The sequence below is a fragment of the Corapipo altera genome, unplaced genomic scaffold (assembly GCF_003945725.1).
Source record: "Corapipo altera isolate COAL_440 unplaced genomic scaffold, ASM394572v1 68, whole genome shotgun sequence".
Lineage (NCBI taxonomy): Eukaryota > Metazoa > Chordata > Aves > Passeriformes > Pipridae > Corapipo > Corapipo altera.
This window is the reverse complement of record NW_020884919.1, coordinates 5,316,567-5,341,581: the sequence shown is the minus strand read 5'-3', so window position 1 is coordinate 5,341,581 and position 25,015 is coordinate 5,316,567. Positions and strand designations below refer to the sequence as shown.

Here is a 25,015-nt window from a genome sequence, read left to right as displayed (position 1 = left end):
CATCCCCTTTCAATGCTCTCTTCTCTAAGGTAAGCCTATATCTTTTTTTACTTTCCTTTTAGGTCATGTTTCCAAGCTCCTAGTTAGCATTTCTGCTCCCTTTCTGAACTGCCTATAATTCATCCAGCTTTATTTCAGGAGGATGATCAAAATTATTCGCAGTACTCCAGCTGTGGCCTCTCAGATCCATGTGCACAGGTCTAATGAGTTGCTGTGCTTTATGTGCACTACCCTCAGTAACAAATTTCATTCTTAATTTTTCCTAATAATTCTGCAAGTTGCAGATCATTAGGAACCTGCATGGAAGGCAGTCTGGCTGGTTTGTGGGTTCTCAAAACAGCCTAACATCTTTTTTTGTTGTTGTTGTTGTTAACCACCAGATTTTTGCCTCTGTTTTTGCCCTTTGGATCTCAGAGGTTCTTCCTCAGTTTTTGAAGGCAGCTTTTAATGATTCAAATAATGACTTACCTGTTACTTAAGGTGGATTCAGCAGTTACTGACAACCTGGATATATGCATTTTTAGCTCTTTCCTTTTTTTGTACCTTGTGTTCCTATTACCATTTTGAAATTAACTGTGCTAAATATCTGATTGTAATGAAATGTCTCTGAGAAGAAAGAAGCAACTGCATCTGTATTCCTATGTCATTTTACCTGCTCTCCTTTCCTGTTAATGGACCTGCACTACTTTCCTTTGCCTTGATAACATTGATATTATTTGCCCTATACCCCACAAAGGCTGTGAAAGTAAATTAATGACTGTAAATTAAGCACCCAGTTAGTATAATAAAGAAGGAAAAAGCCTATCAGGAAACAAATGGCATTTCCAAGATGGGATTTGCTACTTTGAGCAATACATGCATTAAAGCCACATGCTCACAAGTAAGAATGACATGAAATAGTGGCTCACTGCTCTGTCATGGAGTGCCATCTATTCCGGGCACTGAAGGAAGCACCATCCCTTGAGGAAATCAGTGAGCTTCCCATCATACCTTTGTGTGTTGATAGATGGAAAGTGAAATATTTGCTCTGGCCCCAGTGCTGGGTAGTGTCCTGTCAGGTTCTTCAAGGCACTGAATGCTTCCTTGCCTTAGAAGAAGTTATATCTTTCACTCCTGTCTGGGATTGTAACTTGCACTGTTACTGTTCTCTGCTTTTGTAGTTCCTTATCCATAGGGGGACAGAATAATATTCTCTTAGTGATTACATACATTTATAGAAATTTCTACTGCTGTAGTGTCTGATGACTGTATGATTGTACGAGGCAGTCCTGCTGTCTTCTGGAAACATTTGGAGATGGTACCTGTGACTTGCACAACTCTTTGTGAGCATGTGCAACGATGTGAATTGTAAATGGAATTCATTCTGCAGTGAAACCAGGCCTCAGGCCAAAACAGCACCATGAAAATCTGAATGGCACCTTATAAAGGTGACCAGCAAGTCATCTTTGCCAGCTTTCTGTTCACCCAGCATATTTCCTTGAGTTTGCTGGGGTCCAAACGACACCCTGATGTGATGTGAACCCCAGCAGCCTCTGCACCAAACTGCAGAAGTTTGTAATGACTCTTTATGGTTCATTTCTTCCTTGGAGAGCACTGCAGTGCTGATACCCTGGCTGCCCCATAGCTCATATGACCATCTGTTTTGTGATTTGTGTCTTGTTCTACTCAGAGGGAACAAATTAAAGTAGCCTATGTTGTCTTTGTAGCAACTGAGATTTTCTTCAATAAGGATATACTTACCTTGTGGCTTGCAGCAAAATTAAGACCTTATTTTCTGCTGAAGAGGTGTGAACAATCACCATAGTGAGTCCAGGCTTGACCTTGGTTTTGTCCCAAATACTCTTTTTTTTTTTTTTGTTCTGTTGTCCAGTCTGGCTGCTGGGGATTTGACTCACAGGCTGTCATCTGACCTTTCTGCCTACTACCGTAAAATTAATTAAACATGCTTTTCTTCATGCATGCTCATAAAACAGACTGTCCATTCCAGCACTAGTTAGTACAGTGTTCACATCAATATTAACAGGAATTATCTGAATTTGGGGCATGAAAATTTTGCACTCTGCCTGCTGTACAAGTCAGCTCATTGTACATCCTCTCCATGTCCTATATGTGTAGCCTTTTGTCTCCTGTGTCCTTTTGACTTAATTTTAGTTTGCCCTCTACTTTCACCTCCATTACTGTGTTATACATGGGCAGTTGGCTATGTGACTTAATCATATCAGCCCCCTCCTACTGTTTTACTTCAATCATCTCCAACCTTTCTCCACTGAACTGACAAAGGTACTTTCTCCTGCACCATGGAAAACATGATCTAAAACAATATGACAGTGTTAGAGTTCTGCATGCATAATTTCAATAACATCCCATGTAACCAGTCACCTGGCTGGGCTCTTTTAATGAAATCACCCTTGTTATCAGCCTGTTTTCATTCAGTTCTCACAGAGGGATTGCTCGCAGCGTGAGTCATGCCAGACATTTCAGTATCTCTCTCAGGAAGACGGTAAAGATAATAAAAAAGGTCTAAAAGCAGCAAAATCGTTGGAAATACAACATTTAAGAGCAGTGATGCTGCTGATAATTTTCAGCCATTTTGTGGAACATTAAGGAAGAAACCAACCAAACCCCAAAAGTAACATCAGTTCATTAGTGCTTTTGTATTTCTCCCCAACACATTTGCTTGCATCAGTATGTAACTCTGAGGGTTCCAACTTTTTTTTTTTTTTCATTTTAAGGTCTTCTGCTCTTACAACTTTCTTCTCCAAAGAGTAACAGAAAGCTCAGCAGGGCAAGCACAGTCGTTCATTACGTAAGGCTGGGGACAAGCCCCCTGCCACAGCTCCTGGGAGGTGGTGCTGAGGGGTGCAGGAAATGTGCCCTCTTGCTGCCACCCTTTGGGACAAGGGTGAACAGTGGAACCTCTGTCAAGGGAGGTGCTTTCTCATATCAGTCCCCTCCCCTCTGAATAAGAAACACAACTCTATCACATACACACAAGCGTATGTTGAGATCTTCTGTTGGGCTTTGCCTACATGTTTTCCCCCTGAAAAGTACATTTTTTTTGCAAAGTCAATTGGCAATATCTACATCATTATGAAGCTTTCCTGGCAATGCAACTGCTGATTGATGGCTGTGAAAATGCAACATATTTCGTTTTCCTTTTCTAGACGTGAAGCCAGCTGCTAATGGCTTTCCCAGGGTGAAGCTGGCAGCTGCGGGATCAGGTCTCAAGGCTCTAAAATGTACATTTTCAGGAGAGCCACCTGGGCTTTTGGCTGTTTCATTAGCGGCCATTACTGCTCCTAAGAGAGGATCTAAGCAAAATGGGTGCTGAGCCTGGCTGTAAATTCTGGGCTTTGATTTGGGAAACTGCAGTCATTAGTGTCAGATGGAAGTGATCTCAATGATCTCGAAATCTTTCTGTGTGCAATTAAAACTTCCATTGCCTGTTTCCAAAAACATATTAAGTCCCACAGTCTAACAGTTGATGTTTATTTAGTATTACTCATCTGCATCTTCAGGTCAAATACAGAAACTAATGTGTAAGTAGTACCCTTTTTATGTTAATTGTGAGTGCTTGCTGAGGACTGAAATAAAGCGTGAATGCCAGAGCATCATTAGTCTGAGATGAGACTGTGGCTCTCTGCAGACACCAGACAGCAGTAAGTAATCTTCTCCTACAAGTCTTGAATAAAATTGTTATCTAATTCACTCTAGAAAAAGGCTGTTTGATTCCAACATGTTTATATTTTGTCCAGTTTCATACACAGCAAGGTGTAGGGGACTGCGGTGGCCACCAAGGCCACCCAGGCTATGGGATTTCTGTCCTGTTGCTTCAAGCCCCATGAAGCACCTTCTTTTTTAATAAAATCCCTCCTGAATAGTGAAGAATGAGGTAGGATTTGTCCCTTCTAGATGTGTAGATGGCATGTTCTTCTGGTAGGTTGTGGCAGAAAATCCTCATGAGCTTTGGCACTGCTGAGTGTTACTCCCTAAGCTGATTTTTAACAAGGCAGGCTTGATGTCTTATCTTTCCTAGAGGAAGATAGACTCACCAGGATGCCTGAGAAAAAAAAAAAAGGCAGAGCTGTGAAGAGATTCCCCATCAGTTTTGCCAGTTGCTGTCAGGCAGGAAGCAGGAAGATCTGCATTTACATTTACATTTTGTGGAGTGTTTTCACAACTTAAATGGGAAAGAGCAAGGCAGAAATAATCGTTTCTGTTGGAATTCCTGAGACCAGCAAGAGGATTTTGTAATCACACAAAGTCACGCAAGCACAAATTGTGCACTGTTGGCCACTGACAGAAAATTGACCTTGACATGCACTTTAACAATTTTAAACAGGAGAAAGAGGTTCCATGATCAGAAACACTGTAAACCAGAACCTTCCTTCCAGGTAGGAAAGTCCTGATAGCTTGATTTCTAATCTAAATTATCAACAAAAAGCATGTATTATTCCTAAGTGGCTGAAAAGTGGGCACAGATTGTACATCCCTTTCTCCTGTGAGGCTCTGGTGGGTTGAATTCTCTCTCCTCAGCTTGTGCCACAGAGGCTTTAGATAAGGAGCTGGTGAAGAATAGCTGAACACTGAAAGCTATTATCCCTAAAGACTGATATTTACTGGATTCCTGCTTTTTACTTTTCTAGCTGAGTCACAGAATTTCCTTTGTTGCTGCACATTCGTTTCCCTCCTTTTTCTCACAAATACCATTGAATTGAGTATGCATAGGTCTTATATACTGTTATCTAGAATTATCTCCAAAAACCCTTTTAAGTCCTGTTCACATACAAATGAGACTTGAGCACTTCCAGGGCAGAGCAGTACATTAGCAAGCCCAAGATTTAACAATAGAATTGGGTCAATAAAAGAAGGATATACTATCTGATCACAAGGTGACTGTTTCCACTGCAATATGAAAAGCTGCTTTCAGTGCTGAAAATACAGTAGAGCAGCAGATAAATTAGTGCCACTGTGCAGAGCTCATTTGGATCCCTGTGTAGGTGTTCTGATTTGAGCAAGCAGAAGGAATGACTATTAGGATAATCAGGAGAGTAAAGAGTTTGCTCTTAAAGTACAGATTAAAACTAATTTGCTTAGCCTAGCAAAACGGAGATGAGGATGCACTTTGTGTTGCTGATATGTACAAAGCAGGGAAGGGAACTCCAGGCTAAGGGAGAATGTTGTGAAAACACCTGCTTAAAAGCAACATCTATGAACATATTTGGGGTGGAAAATAGGGAATTTCTACTTTTTTTTTGAAAGGTAAAGGCCTAGGTGATTCAAGCCAAATAGCTCTTTTACGAGATGGATTAGATAGCTGCCTCTGTAGCAAGGAACTTGGAATGAGCAAGAGCAATTGTAGGATTTGTACAGGAGGGGCTTTTATCATGTGACCGAGAGAGCTCTGCATGGTGGCATTTGCCAAATCCTCTTTCCAGTTCATCTTCTCAGATGGACTGGAACAGACAGGTCGGTCATACCACCCCCTTTCTCTTGTGGATATAATACCTGAAAATCCTCCTGGAGACCGAAAATGCACATGATGCCTGGAATCTACCCCCCAGCTTACTTGGGAATATTTGATGAAAGGAAAATATCTGCATATTACTGCAGCTACTGCAGCAGCAAAACTGGAATATTCTGGATCAGGGGATGAGAGAGCTCTGAAAGTTTTGAAATGTTATTCTTGCCCTCTCTCACTGCAGATTTGATTGAATGCTTACAGGCCACATTACTGTTTATAATATTTCACTTTTTTGATGCAAAAATTTTGAAACTTGTTATCTATTTTGTTATTTTCTCATTAATTATTGAATTACCATTGGGGGAGGTTTATACATTCACCATTTTATCATAAATATCTTGGATTATAAAAATGTTTGATTTGTAGACTCTTGCTGGGAATAAATTGAGTTAGATTTATGAGACTTATGGCCTGTTCTTCCTCTGTTCTTTGGAGGGTTTTGTGAATGTGCAATGAGAGCTCTTATTTCTTATTATGGAATTTTATAGCCACCATGTAACTGGGTTAATATAAGAAGTATAAATAAGGATATGCATTTGCCTGTGAGATATTTTAATATGGAGAAGAGCATCTGAACTTCAAAAATATGAACTGAAGTACAGACTGTATATCTTACTCTGTAAATATGAAGAGAAACCATTTCAAGTGCTGAAAAAAGAATGGAGTGTGTGGGAATTGTCCCCTAGGAAAAGTAAAAAAGCCATTGGATTTTTCTTTTTTTTCTTAACCCATCGTACTCTACTCTGTCACTCCATTTTAGCAAACATCCTAAAGTGCTGCAGTTGCTCCCTCTCACCTGCTGGTCTCCTGCAAAGACTTTCATAAAGTGAAAGGAAAGGCACTGAAAGTAAGAGAAGCTGGAAAGGTGTAACAGCCAGGATACTTTGCCTTCCAATAGTTCCTCTTCTCTTTGTCTACAGGAACCTAGGTGATGCTAGTTCATGTAGACTGAGACAGTAACTGCATCCTACTTTTAATAGAACTAAAAATTGACACACAGAAAAATACTGTTAATTGAAAAATACAGGCTAAATCCTGTGATTCTCTCTCCTGTGCATGAGCAAAAAGTAATCCTCATTCATCCCTGTGCTACGTTCTTATCCTTTACATACTTCACTGCTATTTTAATAGCATTAAGTCCACAAGGATGCAAGTGATGTCCATGAACACAAAGGAAGGGAAGGCAGGGGGCTGCAGCCAGCAGAGGAGGATGAAGCCAGCACAGCTGTGCCGAGAGAGATAGCAGCTGGAAAGGACTGAGGTAACCACCAAAAGGGAGAACAGCTGGAAAAGCAAAAAAGAGGTTTTAAAAGGAGGCACACAAAAAAACTGTCTTAAATGAGAGAAGCAGGTATTGGGTCTGGAGAGGTGAGATTGCCTGGCAGGCTGCAGGAACCCTCGGCAAGGGAGGACCCTGAGAAAGGAGCAGTAACAGGAGATAGGAAGGAGAAGGGGGAATTTGTGCTTCACACAGGTTGGGAGAGTCACCTTTCCAGCAGCTCTGCAGCCTTTGGCCTGTAGCAGTAAAAAGCCACGAGGAAGGGGTTTTGCACAATGGATTATTTTTTTTTCCCCCTTCAAAGCAGAAAGCCATTTTGGAAAACAGCTGCTACCAATGGGCCATTTCTGCTCTCAACCCTCCTGGACAGATTCCCTTCTGTTGCTAACAGGATTTGCTGTAGGAATGGGATAGGGACAAGTTCACCATCAGGCTGAGTGTAAAGCTCAATATTTTGGAGTAGGGGTTCACTGCTCTTTGTACAATGCTAAGGATGAGAATCTTTTATTCTCTTTTTCAAAGTTAAAAGACCCATTTTCCTTTCGCCCTAAATGTGAGAGTGCAACAGGGATTCTAAGCACAATAGGCATTTTATTTAAAAGGTTAAAAATCACACTAATCTAGAGCAAAATGGAGATTTCCCACTGTTCCTCACTGCTGGCCCCATCTTTGCTGCTCTGGGGTATCAGATGGAGAGCCAGTAAGTTATGCTGTATTATACTTTGCTGTGAAATCCAGTCAGATTAATGACTTTGGGGTCACTTGAGATTTACATAATTTATATCAATGACTTGCTGTTTAAAGCGTTTTACAAAATCAGGAAATAAATTGTAGGTTTTATAAAAATATCATAATTAAAAATTGACTAGTGCAAACTGTTGGCTTCAGGAACGTGGATGAAGTTCAAGTATGATGGATTGTTTTGCTCAATGAAAACTATAAAAAAATGAGGAGAGTCTTATGATAATAAAAAGCAGGTTTTTTAGGTGGTTACATTATCAATCTTTATATTGAGCCAAATGCTGCTTGCATTTCTTGTGTGCATATTTTATTGACTTCATAGTGACCCACTGATGAAGGGCAGAAATATTTGCACTACTGTGAAGAAATATTGTCACGTTCAAAATCAAGACATGTTCTTGAACCAAGCTAAAAACTTCAGAAGACAGAAATCACTTGTCTTAAATATGTCTTTAATATGACTTAATCACTCCACTGTTTAGCAACCTGCAATAAATCTTTCTGCTATAAAAACAGAAGGGAAATTTTCTTGCCTATCCTCACATTAGTAATACAAATATTAGGATGGTGAATGTTATTTTCTCAACAGTTTAATTTAGGAGGAAAAAATGAAAAAGTATGCAAAGGGGAGTCTGTGATATGTAAGGCTGGCCACAATGTTTTTTTTAAGGAAAATGGGTTTGAGGACAGCTGTTACAATGCACAAATGAGCCAAGCTGCTCTCTGCTCTATCCCCAGTGAAAATCAGAGGAGTTGGACAGGACCAAGGGTCTTGAATTTAACATGGTATTACAATGTTCATAACATGAGATCCCTGTGTTAAAAATTAGACACACTCTTCCATTTTATTTAGTATAAATAAACTCAACTGTTTGAGCAGGATACTGAAGCATGTAAAAGGATTGATAAAATCATCAACTTCTACCATGGTGCAACAAGTAGAAAGATGAATAAGAAATGCTTTCCCACCCTTTTCCCCTGGAACAAAGGTTCTGGGGAAGACAAAATGTCCAAGCTCCAGCCGATGCCCAGAAAAGTCTGATCAGGAGCTGGGGATGGGGAGCAGCAGATGTTGAGATGGGGTGGGCTCTGGGCAGGGTGAGAGGGAAGCAGGGTCCTAGGATGGGTATAGATGGCACGATAGCACCAAAACATCCTGCTAAGGCTCATATTACAATTCCTGACTCAAGTGGAATGAATCAGGCAGACAAATGTTTCTTGTTTGTATGAGATGTACTGTGCGATGGTAGAGGCTGGGCAGTGATAGCTGGAGGCTTGTTCTTTTTAGTTTAAACCATTCCTGTAATGCAGTAGTCTGTGCACAGCAAGGAGCACTCTCCCATGATGGAATAACATGTTCAACAAGCTACACCTCACAGTCATAGGATAGAATGGTCTGGCCAACAGGAGAGAGACACCTTCTGATGCACCTTCATGAAGCGAGTTTGAAATGAGTTTTGATCTGTATGCCACACAGTTATGATGATAAAAATTAAATTCTTCTTAATGGCTGCTTTTCCTGACGTTTTGAATCCCAGTTCTGGTTTGTTTCACCGTCTTACCTCACTGAGAGGCCAAAGAGAAGCCAAAACAGGAAAGGAGTTACGGTGAATAACAAAACCGAGAGTATGAGGCAAAAGGGCAAACGTGAAGAGATGTGTGTAAAGCTTCTTGATGGTAAGCACATCATGTAAGTGATACCTGAAACCCAAGAGGCTGATTTTAGGCAGCGGCTGTCCTACAAAAGCTCTTCTACTTCGTGCTGTCACTGCCAGCTTGCAAGTTTTTCTCCACAGCTTCACTTGGGTTTCAAATCAACAACTGCATGCTGATAAGTTTTCTGGGCCTTTATTTCCCAGATCTCTGAATTATGGGCTAGTGGAAAAAAATCACATAGATAAAATCTTCCAGATGCCTTATCTGCGTTTCAGAAATAAATAAGTTGTTGGGTTTACTCTTGAACTCTCTCACAAAATGCATCACTAGGGGTCACCAGAAAGAAGCAAAACTTTGTTATTTAATCTGGAATGCTTATGAATTTATATAGTGTTTTTCAGCTAATCTTTTAGAGGGGATAATTTAGTTTTCAAAAACCAGGACAAATTATTTTTCTACAGACAACAGGTATTTTCTGCTAATGAAAATGTCATTATAGAAGGCCCATGTTAAAAAGAAAAAAAAAAAAAGGCTTATGTGCAATTTCTCACTCCCATAATTGCATGCTGATACTGAACAGACACTGTGATTTGAAATTTTACTCCAAGTTAAAATAAGGTGCTTGCCTTTCTGGTTTGGTAACCTGTGTCAGAATACCAGCTAATACAGCAGTCTGAATTTTAATTTTTCAGCTGGGCTTTAATAAAGAAGTATAATAACTTGGTTTGGGTAAAAATTTACTGCTATATCTTTAAGCTCATAATTGTAGAGATATCAGTTACAGCTTTTTCAGAATTTGTTCCAGTTCTATGCTTGCAAATCCTAGAAAATATATCACATGAGGTGATGAGGAATTTATCCAAGGATGCTTGAAAGGACGGTTTTCTCAGATAGAAAGAAGAATATTTTGGTATACTTTGGGAAAAAAGAGTAAAGGTAGCATAGGTGGAGTTCAGTGGGGATTTGAGGAAGAATTTGGCTCAGCACTGTTTTATTCTTTTATTCATTCTTAGTACTGAGCAAAGGCAAATTTTCCTGTGTTTAGCTAATAGTCAGTTTGGCTTTAACAAAAAAGTAAGAACAAGTCAAGAAACACATAACTTACTAAAATACATATATTTCTGTATTTTGGCAGTTGCTTGATGCCTGTCACAGGACAGGCCAATGTCTTGTGGGGTTGTTTGTACATAGTGAGATCAGAGACCTGCCTGTGCCCAGCAACCTGCACAGTCCATGCTCCTGCCAGTGCACATTTATGCATAGTCTTCCATGCTTTGTCTTGTCCTCTTTCAGTTTGGGTAGAACTGATATTCTTCCCCCCTCCCTTCTTGAATTTATATATTTTATAGCTAATGAAAAAGCCCAGGAAATATAACTGTCTCTCGTATTGATTTTGCTTTTATGTAGTGCCTTTTCCCCAAATGGATGCCAGAAGGGACTCTTAAAATCAAACTATATAGAACAATAATTTCTACCAGAATGGAAAAACATGGCAGCAGCTTAACAGAGCACTTTAGTGCTAGGCAACACTTTAAGAAATGAAGGTGGCTTTAAAGAGCAGGAATAAGCTCGTGGCCTTGAGGAAGTTATTGGATATGAGTATGGAGCAAGATCCAGAGCAGCCTTACTCACCACCAGTTGCCTGCACTGTATGTAGGGAATATATTGCCAGTACCTTGCTCAAACCATCTGATAATAGGGAATGGCTGAAATATTATTTAACTTGTCTCTTAAGATGTCAGATTTCAGTTCATGAAGCAAAGAGCATCCAGCTCTTCACACAGAATTTACTCAAGTATAACCATAGCCCTGTTTGGCTGTGTGCCAATGGCTACCTCCTACCCAGGCTCCAGGGCCTTTATCAGTACCTCAAAAATTAAGGAGTCCCTTGCCTTTAGTAAAACTATGATTTTTGTAAATAAAAAACTAGTTTCACTTTATCCTCTTTTCTTTATGCAAAATATCCCTAATGGCCTCCCTTAAGAATAAAACAATAAGGGATACAGGACACTCCATGGCTTTCTTTTGAAAGAAAAGGATCTTTGATTAAAAGAACATTTGAAAATCAGTGTATTAGGACATTGTTTCCCAAGCACAAATTAACATAAATCACTCCTTTACAAATTGTTGGGGACTCATAAACAAGTATCATTACCGATATTGAAATTTACTGCCCCCTTTATTCAGCTTGTTTGTTCTTCTAAAAAATGTATACTTGAGTTAGAGCTGGTCAGGAATTTTGAGTGTTGATTATTTTATATGCTGTTAATGAAACTTTTCATAGAAATTTGAAAGTTTTGAGAAGACCTGTATTCCTTTGTTGGTGCAGGTTTTGTATTAGGAGGGGAGAAATTTGGAGGCTTGTGCTCTGGAACATAAGGTTTTGACCAAAATAATGTGTATTGACCAATTGAATGATCATCTACTCATCTAACTGTACTGGAATTCCTTTATTTTTATTTTTTATAAATAACATGTATACATTATGCCATAGAGTGAATGAAGCTGTTGTCCACCACAGGTATTTATACGTTTACAGGGGATGAATGCATGGCACTGACACTGAAGCCCTCATTTTAAGATGTATTTAATTACTAATAGAAAGTGAAACAGTTCAAATAAGAGATCTAAAGATATTCTCCCTGGCATAATCGATAGACCAGTTCTGAGGGCACTTGTCTGTGACAGAAGAGATTGATCTGGCTCCACTGTCCTAAAGCACAACATCTTTCCTGTCAGTAGTGATTAACAAAATACCAGAATATCAGTTAGCACTTTGGTTTTTTCCTGCTTATATCTCAGTGGAAAAGTAAATTTTTAATTGTTTTCAATTGTTAAAGCAATCAGAGAGAAGAAAACCTTCCTGTGTGGATCAACAGCAGTTACTCAACGTGGAGTAGGATATCTTTGGGAAGTCATATAGTCTATAAACTGTTATGTGGATAATCACAGTGAGGAGATGGGTTGTAAGAGCAGTGATGGAACTCAGAGGCAAAAATCCAGTGCACTGGGTGGATTTGTGTGGTGAATTTTTTGGTACCACCATAATTTTTCTCACAGCATTTCTGCAGCACTAATTGCAGGAATAATTACATGAAGCAGTGATAACTCTGGTGGCCAAAGTGATGCTTCCTGTGCTTACGTACACACGTGGCCACCTGTGCTGCCTTTTACAGGATTGTAAAGTTTTAGTTTTATACTCCATTTAGCCACATTGAAAGAAACATGAAGTTATCTGCTTAAAGGTCATAAAAAAATAATCTGATGCCAGCACAAAACCCAGACTTTGGGAGACAGCTCCTTTTCCAGCTAATCATTGTGTATATAAGTAGAATTTAGAGTCTCTGCCACCAGTTTTTCTGAGCAGTAAAGATGCTTTTTCCTTATTCCAGAGGTTTTTTGTCCTTGTGAGTGTTTCTGTGCCAGAGTCCTTGGCAGCAGCATGGGGCTGACCAAGTATAGCTCCCCTCACATCCTTCCAGCACCTAATGAGGATGCTTGGTATTCTCGGGAGACAAGCTGCAAGCTCAGACCTAAGACAGAAGATGAAGTTGTTTGGAAACAGCAGATGAATAATATTGTCAGAGGCATTTTAATGAGAGAAAGTGTCTCCACACCCGTGCAGAGTACAGGTAATAGCAAACAGAAAAATTAATATTAGTGGATAACAAACATTAGGAGGCAGCAGGAATGGCTGTGGGTGATTTTCCTGGCTAAGGTATCAGTTATTGGGAAAATGTGAAGCAGAAGCAAAGGACTGGGGGTGGGCAGTAAATTTATGATTTATGTCAAAACTATTTGTATTGCAAGGCAAGAATCATGTCAAGAGGAGAAAATAGTCATAAAATTCGTCTGGGAGATGTATAGCTTGTGCTGGGATCATAGTCTGCAACCTGGATCCAGTGTCCTGAAGCACACCAGTATCCTTAATCCTAATGCCCTCACACAAGCACATGCCAGGGACAGGGATTAAACCTCATCCCTCCAAATCCAAGCCTGAGAGCTTCTACATGGTCACAATCTTTGCCAATTATACATTAAGGGTATACCAAACCTTCCTTCCTCTGAGGTATGTTGCAGTAGGCAGGACACCCCTGGTGCTCTGCAGGGAGATACATGGGGTGTGGGCACAAATGAGTCCTGTCTGCTGCTATTTGGGCAGATTTTGACCCCCAGGTCATGACTGGTACTTCCATGCAAGGAGGGGAGGATGAACAAAATGCATCTTTGCTCCAGACTGAGAATGCTGTGAGCTACTTCAGCTTTCCCAGTATACCTGTTCACAATAATCTTTTACAAGATCAATTGAAATAACAAGACTAGACAAAAGACTGAAAATCATTTGAAATGGGAGGTTTGATATATTCAGTAATTATGAATGAGACTTTTAAAGGATATTATAGGAGAAAAGAAACCCAAATACTTCAGGAATATTGTGGGGTGTGGATGTCTGAGTCCCACTGGCACTTAGAAGACTGTTGGAGCCAAAAACTTCTGGGGTCGTTATGGGGTAGCTGAAGGAAAAGGATAGATTTCTTTTATCTTTATTTTTATTCTTATTTATACACATTCAGAAAATGGAATGTCCACATATTTTAGCACTTGAAGAATGAGTTGTAAGTACAATGGGGTAGGAAATAGCCTTCTCTTAATTTTCCTTGTATTTCTTGCAAAAGAGAAACTAGGAATTAATTAGATTTCACCCTGTTTATGTCTTTGTTGCTAGCTCTAATCTTAACATCTAATAGAAGAACAGAGCAAATGGCTCAGGGAATTTTTATATATATTTTTTCTCTAGTCCATTAAGAAAAGAAGAGAGCTGATGAAAAGGTAGCCTGAGTGAATCAAAGTATCTATGCTCTGTTATTGAGGGAGGCTGAGTCACAGTCAACTAGTTTTATAGCATGCCCATAGTTGATTGTAAAGTAAATAATTGGAGGAAAGGGACAGAGAAGGTGATTAAAGTAATCTCTGAAAGATGTTTGTGGATCTCTCTGTTCTGGTAGCTGGACCAGATCAACAAATAACACATTTGATGAATGAAGTTTAATAATGTTAATTCTAAATAGATTTTTAATTACGAAGTTATGAATAACAAAACATTATCTTAGCTATTAAATAAGCTCCTGGCTGAATTTTATCTTCTCTTGCTTTTCATACAGGTCTGTAGAAAATCAGTGAGATAAAATTCCATGAAAACTTTGCATGATAGTCAAACATTAGCAAAATACAATTTTAAATGGAGATCAGAAGGAAGCAGGTGTTGACATAAAATATGTTCCTCTCTGTAAAGGAATTGTCTAGTTCTGATCCCAAACAGTCTTCCACATTCACCATTAAACTCATTAAAGAGCTATTCAGGAACTTCTGAGAACACTCTTGTCTTTGTATCATCCGCTAAATGTTTTTTCTGCAAGACTTCTGCCTTCTGAGGCAAATTGAACATAACTTGATCAGCCATTTAAAAAACTGAGAGAAAGTAAAACTGTGAGTCCAGGATGGGAAATGTTATGCTTTTTCTTAATAGCATAAGGAGGAGGAAATTTGGGGTATCCACCAGTTCATGGAAAATGCAAGAGCTACTGAGCTGATGAGGCATTAGTGAGATGCCACATGAGGAGACCTTTACTGAAACAGTCAACACACAAAGCTGTCAAGAGACAGTTGAGTTGTAAAATGCTCCAGCTACCACAGGAGATGCATTACATTACTGTGGTATGCAGATAAATTGCTACCCAGCTCATGGAAGCTGCTTTGTGAAAAAAGTAGACGAATAAGTAAACTCTGTTTCAATCGATGAATTAATATAAAACCTGCAAAAGGAGCAGAGCAGACTGTTACAATCCCTCAGCTATATTAGGCAATCAATTTTTTTTTCCTTTCAATATGTAGAATATTCCCTTGCGGCTCCCCGTGGATGCCATGCAGTGTGAACACAGCAATCAAAGTAATAGACGTCAGAGTAATCAAAATAAGATGTGTCAGAAAGAAGCAAATGAGTACATACTCTCATTAAGTAAATCTCCTAAGAGCTTAACACACAAAACTCTTCCCAGAGAAGCTGCACAAACAATTGCATTCACTAACACATGGGTTTATTGGTGTTTCAAAGTCAGATAAAAATATTCTTCAATCTAATCCATGTTTTTCATATTTCACCATAAATAATTTCTAACTAAGGCAAAACACATAGTGTAGCTGCCACAATGACATTAATAAAGGTCATAACTGAAGGTAAAATATAATTCTTTGTAGAAAACTTAACAATCATTAAGCAAATAACACATGCTGCCAACACTGTTAAAGACAAAATCCATTTCTGCAGTGGATTGGGCATCAGCAATGTCCAACACTAAACTTCAGCCTCTGAGGTGACAAGAAAGACACTTGACCCAGGGAGAAAGTAGCCAAAAAGTAAGAACAAACCATCCAAGGGAACAAACTTGTAGACAAAATCAGACAAGGTAGTAATCTGGCTGCCTTGTGAGCTTTTTCAAACAAACTTTTCAACGAAGTACAGCACAAACGCAGTGAAATACCAACAAAATGGTACTTCCACAATATTCCCAGCCTTTTGGAGGAGCCAGCCCAGATCACAAAAAAAGAAGATGGAGGAAAGATATTTCCAAAACCAGAATTAATTTATTAGGCTACAGAAGTGGTTGAGGAAGAAGTAGGAACAATCAGAAAAGAAATTCTGTCTCTAATGAAACTAGTGCAGGATTGGCTTTTCCTTCTTTTCTTCTTCTGTATTTGTATGATCAAGACATATAGCATTTTGGAAAGTGAATGGATCATTTCCCATTGAAATCAAAGGGGATCTAGGGGGAATTTCAAGTATTGGCCACATGTTAAGCAGTCTAAAATCCACCAAAACCACTTTGTGTCCCCTTGAGTTTGTGTGTAGCCATTTGACTTCAAAGTTTACAAGGAAGATGGAGAGAGGTTGAGCATTTTTATTACACTCAATTTCCTATATTGGCTTTTGTTCCAGTTTTGAGCTGTGCTGCAGTTAATGGGGCTGGGTTGTGACTAACGAGGCCTCGGCACAGATCTCAGCTTCACCAAAGGATTTTGTGGATGACCTTGAGCCTCTTCACGTCCCCATCCCATCTGTAAAACAAAATGATGATGCTTCCTCTCTGCAGAAATCTGTCTTGTCACCTTAGGAACAAACACTGATTTGTCTTGACTGCTCACAGTTCCTATCGATTGCAAAGGAACTTGGATGTGCACAATACTTCTTGAGATCTGGCATTTGGAGACAAAATAACTTTGAGGAACCGGAACATTAAAGGAAACATTTTGGCCATGAATGTCCTATACTCTTATGAGCAGTGTCTAACAAATTGATCCTCAATTTTAGCACAGCACAGAGTAATAAATAGCTGTTAAGAAGTTCAAACAGCTTACATGTTTGGCAGGTCAATGGGAAATAGGCAAATCCCTGAGATAGGTAGGTGAAAGGCAGTCCTCTCTCACCAAACTTATTTTTTTAAGTAGGTATAACTTTGAAATCTATCATTAATTTTCATCAGAAATTAAAAGGCAAATGCTTGAGCAAAAAAATGTTTCTCTGACAATTTTTAAAGCCCTAAAACCTGATAGTGATGGACTGATACAGCTCAGAGAGTCGCAAACATATTCACTGTAAGGTGAAAGATGTTCCTCTCCCCTAGACTGCAACGGCTCCTGATTTTTCCTTCTTTATGAATGAACTATCCCTGCATTAAGCACAACCCTGTTGTGCTTTTTCATGTGAAAAAAGAGTGGAACAAAAACATTACCAGCAAACAGAAATCATTGTAAAATGTCTGCTTCACTTTGAGATCACAAAATCAGATAAATTCAGATTTCAATCTTAGTTTAAAAAATAAAACTAGCTTAATTTGGGCCAGTTACCTGATCTAGTGGGTGGCATCCCTGCCCATGGGAGGGGTGTTGGAACTAGGTGATCTTTAGGGTCCTTTCCAACCAAAACTGTTCTGTGATTCTATGACAATTCCAGACGATGAGGTCATTGGAGTACTTGATATTGACACAATTTAAAGAAGAGAAAATAGAATATTAACCTGTAAACAAGTTTTTATAATTAAAAATAATGTTGGAAGGCAAACCGTAAAGGTTGTTCCTCTCTCTTTAGGAGTTGTTTGCCATGGCCACGGAATCTTGGGGTTACTTCCATAGGAAAGCAATCAGCTGAGTATTCTTTGTTTGTTAATGTCTGTTGTGCTTTCCACAGAGTGAAGACACAGAGCCAGAGTAATCCCAGTGTCATTTCCAAAGGCATGGGAATGTTCCTGACCAAACCCACTCATGACCTGAGAGCTTGATCCCTGTAAGCTGTTTCCAGACCAGATACTGGGGATTCCATGTGATTGCTCACATTCCTACTGTGCTCGGGGACCCTGAGGGTAGAAGAAGCCCTGGGGCTCTGGGGGTTGCTGAGGACCTGAGTGACATGTTTGAGGTATGACCAAGGGATGGGAGAGTTTGCCATCTTGAAGCAGGTGGAAGAAGTCCTGAATAGTTTGAATTATTCCTTTTGAAATACTTATGAGGAAATGTTTCCCTAGGTCCAGCTTTCAGCGTGGACAGTCCCTGGTACTCAAGTTTTACAGCAGAAACTCTCAGTGAGATCATGAGTTGATTATGGGTAGCATACAAAGCAAATTACACACTCTGATTTTCATTTCATTCTTCTATGGAAAGCAAGACCAAGGCTTATAAAATTGCAAGACATACTGAGTGATTTTTGCCATGCTAGACCATTCTCATTTACTTTCTTAAATCAAATTAAACTATTCAGATCATTGGAGAACACACTATCTTTCCATGTTGGCTGTAGGCACTTCACCTTCCCCTGACACCATGTTCTCTCTTCTCTTTCTTCACCTCTGGATGTGCTTGAATATTTTCTTGTGTGTTTCAGAGTTGAGGGAAACCCACAGGACTGAACTTAGAAACAATTAATTGTATCTGATTTTACTACATACAGTAGTAGCTTCATCTTGTAGTGAAGCTCCAGTGGATTTTGTGAGCTTCAAGGATGCCTTTGCAGGAAACTCATATCTAAATTAAAAACTTTTTCAATTGTACATTATGAAAAGGTTCCAAAGGGGATGGGAAGCAATTCCGTCTCACTGGTGATGCTACAAGCAACTATCTATTCTAAGATAAATGTTTTTGTTTAAAATACCCCTGTAAAAAATCTATTGTCTTTTTCTTTTGATTGACTTATTTACAGAATTTCATCTGAGAAAAGTCTGACAAGCTCTGTTTTGTGTCAGCCCTCCCACATCTATGATTCACTGAGTTGCTTTTGTCTCTGATGCTTTATTTAATCTTCTACCAGAGAGCAGCTACAGATGTTGTTGTTGGTAACGCTTTCATGTTTCTCAGTCATAGGAAATCATGTAAAAAGCCCAAATATTCAGAATATCCTCAGTCACAGGGAGGTTCATTACCTAAAATAAGACTGCAGAAGATGATAAAGCTCTTCCTTGGTCTTTAAAGGACTTTTTCATCTTCTCCCTCTTAATAAGGCATCTGCAAAAACCTCTTTGGTCAGATATTCCTTATTCACCACTCAATTCTTATGGGATTAGTAGGTTTGTTAGAGTACAAAAGTAAACAGCATAAAGTAAACAGTTAATATCCTCATAAGGTCACAACACAATCTGTCAGAATGTAAACTTTTTGAGCAGGTTGATTTATTTCAAGTTCACACTACAAAAAAAAACCCCACAACAACGAGCCTTATGAATCCTTCTGCATCACCTAAGAGACAGCACTTCTTAATTCTTGTTTTGTATTCCCAGTTTCATAAGAATGTCTATACATATTACCTTCACTTACAAAAATACAGTGGTAAATACAGTTACTTAGTTACTAGGAGTTAAAAGGTCGTTTCCCCTTGATGAAAAGCTTGTTCTATAGATAAGTAGCTGCTACCCTCCATAAAACTGGCAACCCTTCAAAAGGTTTCAGAAATTAAAGGCATTGTTTGAAGACAAAGGCGATAAGGTCATTTGTTTTGTGTTTAGTCCTGCAGAACTTTCTGGGTGACCCTCTGATATCCAAGTGAAGAGGGCTTTAAATTGTTTTATCTTCATAGAGCTAATGAGTGCTGGCTGACAATCAGTGTTAAGACTAGTTGGAACTCTGCTAGAATAAAATTTTGTAAAATATTGCAACATTTTTCCATTAAGGGGGAGTGCCTCCCTGGAGCTTGCCAAAGCTGAATCCATAATCACTCACAGCACTGCGCACTTGTCTGACTGCTTTTCTCAGTTTCTTTTATTAACTCTGTTTTCACTAGTTAACTAATGTCTAACATGACTCTCAATGTATTCCTACAGGTAACTAATAAAGCTGTATAAACAAGCCACATATGTAAAATCTGTGTCCTCTTCGAACTCTGTGCTAGAGTGTAACAAGCCTCACATTTGTTGTGTACAGTAGTAGCGAAATTACTCATGAACTTTCTATTGCCAGAGGCCATATAGCTGTGTACTATTATATGTGTAATTAACTAATCTGTAATGTTGCTCTGATATATGGTGTATATAATTCTTTCCCAGAGGAATAGATTGTTATTTTAAAGTGTTTTTTCTTTTATGGTTTATTTCACATACTCCATTTACGGGAAAATATTTTATATACTTTTTAAGTAGTTTGATTTTTTTTCTAATAGTAAGTAAGAATTTTCATAGGTCTTTAATTTCTTTAAAAATAAAAAAGAAGTAAAAAATTAAAGTGAAAGTCCTGTAATGATCCAAATACATCATGTGCTGAAAGTATGCTTGGCTATCACTGTGACCTTCTTCATTACCTTGGTTGTTTATTTTAACCTTACTTCCATTCTATTTTGGAGACTCTTTCTAATAATAGCCCTCTGTCACTCCAACCCACATTCAAACATAAATCTAAGCAAGATCATCTCAGTTTAAAATACACATGAACTCATCACTTGAATGACTGTCAAATAATTAAAAAGTACAAAATCCTTACCTAATGTGGCTGACTCAGCACTAATGGCCAGCAAGGAAATCCAACAGAGGTAGGCAACAAGTTGGAGATGGTGATGGAAAGGAAAGTGCTGCTGCATAGTGTCCAAGGTAGGTTTTATCCATGCATCTGCAGTTGCTTATAAGTTAACTTTTGAAGCCCTAAACTTTGCAGGAAAAGCCCATCAGCCTGCCTGCCTGTTTCAATTTGTTTTTTTTTTTTTTTCTTTCTTTTGCTCTGTTCAATCCACTCTCTTGGAGAGGGTTTAATGTGTCATTAATCCCAGAATTTCCAAGAGGGAAGCCCTCCAGCCACACACAAACCACACTCACACCCTCCCACACACAAACAGAGCCCATGTGTCCCTGCAGCTGCTCCGGCTGCAGCTGCCGGGATTTACGCACCCGGTAACACACCCGCACACACAGAGGGCGAGGACAGCCTGTACCTCAGGGGTGGGAGGTGAGCCTGCAGAAATTAGGGTTGTAAAATGTGCTTGCTTGCCAGGATCTTAAAGCAGGCAGCAGTAACTCCAGATTACTGCAGTCATATCTGGCATCATGTTTACGCGCGAGGATCCTGAAAAAAGAGACGTGCATTTCAGAGCGTAGTGTCACCAGAGATAGTAACAGAACAAAAGACAAAAGCAAAATGCAGGGGAAGAATTCCATCACTAGTGTTACCCAACCACATTTTTCTAAAGTTTGGTCTCATTGCAAAATGCCCTGTTGCTGCCACATGGGTCCTTTGTGCTACTTCCAGTCAGTGTGAACAATTTATTGTACGACAATGCATAATACCATCTTAATGCCCAACCTGAGGAATCTGCTATCAAATCACATCCTATACTCTGATATTCATGGTGTTTTATTTAGAAAATTTTACATCTCCACCCACTGTTCAGTATTTTCCATATCTGCCAGCACTCCTTTCTTTGACTTGTCAAGTTTGATTGTGTCTGCTTGTTTAAGTGAGGATATTGTGAATTATCTGATAAGAGAGTAATACCCAAGACTGTAAACATTCCACACAAATCACTGTGAGGAGCCATTTCATGAAAAAGCATGCACAAAGCCATTAAAACGATTTTGCAATACAGCCAAGGAGTTTAAAATGTTGTTCATTTGGCTTAACTACATCCCTCGAGGAGTTTTACCACTGGATTCCTTGAGGGAAATATAGGCTATTTAAGAAGAAACTTCTAAAACTTTTTTCTAAGTTTTGATTATAGATTTTGGAGGTGCAAAATCTGTAATCAGTCACTCTCATTGGATCAGCCACTTCATAGGCCTGACTTGTAGCCCTTTGGGAGCCTCTCTGAGTCTTTCCATTTATTTTACTGATGTCTAGACTGTATTCTTTCAAGATCATTAAGAATCCAATGTTTCTGACTTTTTTTTCATAAGACATGCCTGTCCATTTCCTGGGTACAAGCATATCCAATGAAAAAAATAATTTTGTTTTTATCAGCACCCAATTTCTACTTTTCTATGGCTTTCTCAGTTAATGCTTGAATGTGTTTGTGGTAGTTTCTACACAGTGATAGGGGTCCAATTTCTTTTGACTCTAAATTTTGGCCTAAAAGGCATAGCTCTGAAATCTTTTGAGGGTTGAGATTTGTCCTTGCCAAAATATTGGCAATCAAAACCAATTTACAGCAAAGAGAGCTTTCCACAAACAGCTCAGTCTTTGGTGGCCTTTATATACAGAAAGCAAAAGTATTCAGGCAAAAAAAATGTAAATAGTAGGGATTCAGGGGAAAAGGAGAAAAGGGACAGTTTTGTAGAACTGTTTATCCCCTTACCTGTTTTCTTCTTAAGCAGGTTTTAATCAAGGAGAGCCTTTGGACATGCTAAAGATGAAATGAAGATTCCCATTGTCTCAGCTAAGAAGTTTCCCTCAGCTGGATATGACTCCTTTCATTTTGGGAAGACAAACAGTGCCAGGTCAGACAATGAGGTCAGACAATTCTCTAATTCCCATTCTCCCACCCCAAGAAAAGCCCTCACAGAATTCAGAAAAAATAGTGAACACCACCTTCTCCCTCCTCCCAAACATTCTGAAAAATAGTGTGAAACTAAACCCATGGAGAATCTGCATAAAAATATTGGAAAATACTGTCACAGTTTCCACACTATTAACCTGAACAAGAGGAGAACCTGAAAACGCTCAGAAAATGGGTGTAGTCAAACGTGGGGAGTGAACACTTGAAACGATTCCCTTTGCTGTCTGTACAAAAACCCAGCACAGCACTGAGGCCCCAGCACCAAGTCCTTCTAGTATTAAATTAATTTTCAGTGGTAGGGATGGAGACAGGGAGTTAAAACAAGCCAAAAGTCACAGCTGGAAGCTGGCAGCAGCATTTCAGGCTTGGCCATAAATTGCCTGATGGATACACATGTAGATATTCAGTTGTCTTCACTTTATAAGAAAGACACACAGTTTGCCTAAAATATCCCACTGGGAGAGTTGGTGCTGGGGATGGGCTGGAGGAGCTGGGCTGGCTCAGATGGAGGGGACAGGGCAGCACAGGGAGATAAGCAGAGGCAGGAGGAAGGCTGTAGGAAGAGTATTAAGAACAATAATATTTGCTTTTTCCTTCAGATGCAGAACTAAACCTCAGGATGGGACTGAATAAAAACATAATGATAAAGTTGCAAATACCTTAAAGGTCCCCAAAGATGGGACTTTTTGACACTTTGTTCCAAGCATGAAAAATTCTCAGGCTCCCAAGTCAGTGTAGGAGAGTTACACACAGAAGGCCTGGGTTATAGTGAAATTTTGAAAGATGAATCCCAGCACTCATGTATTTCTGAAGGTCATGTGGAAGTGTCTGTCTACCTGGGCACCCCAGGAAAGAAAGGAGAGGGGTATTCCATGTTTTGCTTCTCAAAAATTGAGTGTGGCTGGCACTTTGCTTTTGCACTTGAGCCAGCATTTCCTTCTGCTTCCTATGAGGAATACCCTTACTATGAGGCTGTCCCCTGGGATGGCTTTCTAGGCAGAGAAGAGATTTGTTATTCATGGGTGACAGGGAGAGCATGACCCTGCCTGTACATACACTTTCCTGATAGGACAGAGTCCTTCAGAGGGAAAAGATAACTTCACTGAATAGTATAAATTATTTTTTTTTCACAAGTCTGAATTCACATATTTTCACATGCTAAATCCCTCCTCTATCTATTTTTGTTTGCTTTTTTTATCTGACTGAAAATACCTGCCAAGCCCAGCAACAAGAAATGAACTCACTGTGTTCCTAGGGCAGTCCCTTCTCTGTTGGTATGGACTAGCTGTGTCCACTGACTCTTCCAATCCTTTCTGTAACTTCCAAGCAAGTGAAAAGTTTGGCATAATGGATTTAACTGAGATCCAGCAACATCCAGTGAGAACTCGTCGCACCAAAGAGTTTTCCTAAAAAGAATGAGAAGGGGTTCAGGTCTGGGGTCCTCTCTCTCTACTGTTGGCTTTTATTTCTTTTTGTCATCTCTGTCAATATATTTTAGAGCGATGCCAAACACATTTGGCATAACAAAAGTATGGTATTCACACACCTTGTTAGTCAAAAAAATTGGTCTTTATTTCTTATTTCAAGACTGCCCAGGTGAGTTACATTGGACAGAAAGAACTTCATCTCAGCTTATGCTCACTTTAGGGAAATAATCAGTGGTCACACAGTGATTGGAAATTGTGTTTCCTCTCTTTTGTGTTCTCATGTACAGAACACAGCATTTCTGGCTCTTCAGAAAATAAGACAAGTTGTACATATAATTTACTGGACCAAGCTCTTCATTTAAGAGAGGACTAGTTATGGTTTTTAGAGTAATAATTCATTATTCATAAATATATTCCCTTTTCAGCGCTCTGGGAATATAGAGAATGATTTCTACGTTAGTTCATTTGGTGTGTTTCTCTTTTAGCTTCTAACTCCCTTGTGGAAGGGAGAACTCTGATGGCTTTCAGAGCAACATTCCTCATTACCCAGTGAGCCAAACTATGGGATTTCAAACTCTAAACCAGAGATAAAATGAAGAAACCTAATGATCATCACCAAGTTTTTTAAGGCTAGCAAGAGCACGAGTGCTTGGACTCTAACACAGCATAAGTGAACCTATTAAAGGCATTAAATTAGCTCTCTGTAACCACACTGCCCCTTGGCATGGATCAAGGCTGGATGTGACCCCTGACCTGACATGGTGCACCCACAGCTCTGGGTGTGCAGGGCCATGAACCACTGCTTTGTTTCTTCACCGTTTTGCTGTGAATGTTGCTCTGACCACCTGACCTTTAACTGGGCACGACATTCCCTTATTAAATGTGCATCGTGCACCATCAGTGCCCTTCTTGGATGGACACTTCTGCCAGGGTAGGCGAGTTATATGTGAGCCAAGTACCCTGTGAACTCGTGTGTGCTAGGGCACAGTCATGTGAGATGTGTGAATTCTTCATATGAGTTCCTTATTTGCTGGAAAGAACCAAATTATTGCAGAGATGTCAAAGTAAATCACATTGCAATTCACCTCTGCTCCAGAGTGCTCCAAGACAAATCTAAGTGAATGGTTGTTGCTCAACTCAAAACCAAAAATGATTACTCTATGTGAAGAGATTTGCAATTACCAAATATTCATAAAAAGAGGACACCCATGTATAAACTGTGAATATTGGAACTGGCTGGGGAGTTCTCAGCAGAATCCATTTCCAGAAAAGTGTATGGTTTCCACAAAATCAGTAAGAGATACATATTTTAGAAATCATTTTTTATTTTTTTTTTTAATGTGTGTTCCTAGATCAGCTCAGTATTTATTTCA

The 25,015-nt window shown here is 39.3% G+C and overlaps 1 protein-coding gene across 1 annotated transcript in view; it reads right to left on the bottom strand.

Annotated features, from left to right (window-relative positions):
- The window catches only part of LOC113953324 (von Willebrand factor D and EGF domain-containing protein-like), a 175,189-nt gene extending 154,879 nt beyond the window's left edge, over window positions 1-20,310 (bottom strand). Inside the window, 1 exon segment of the mRNA XM_027656358.1 lies at window positions 20,214-20,310. Coding sequence (XP_027512159.1) covers window positions 20,214-20,310 — 97 coding nt within the window.
- Window positions 20,311-25,015: the final 4,705 nt, after the last annotated feature.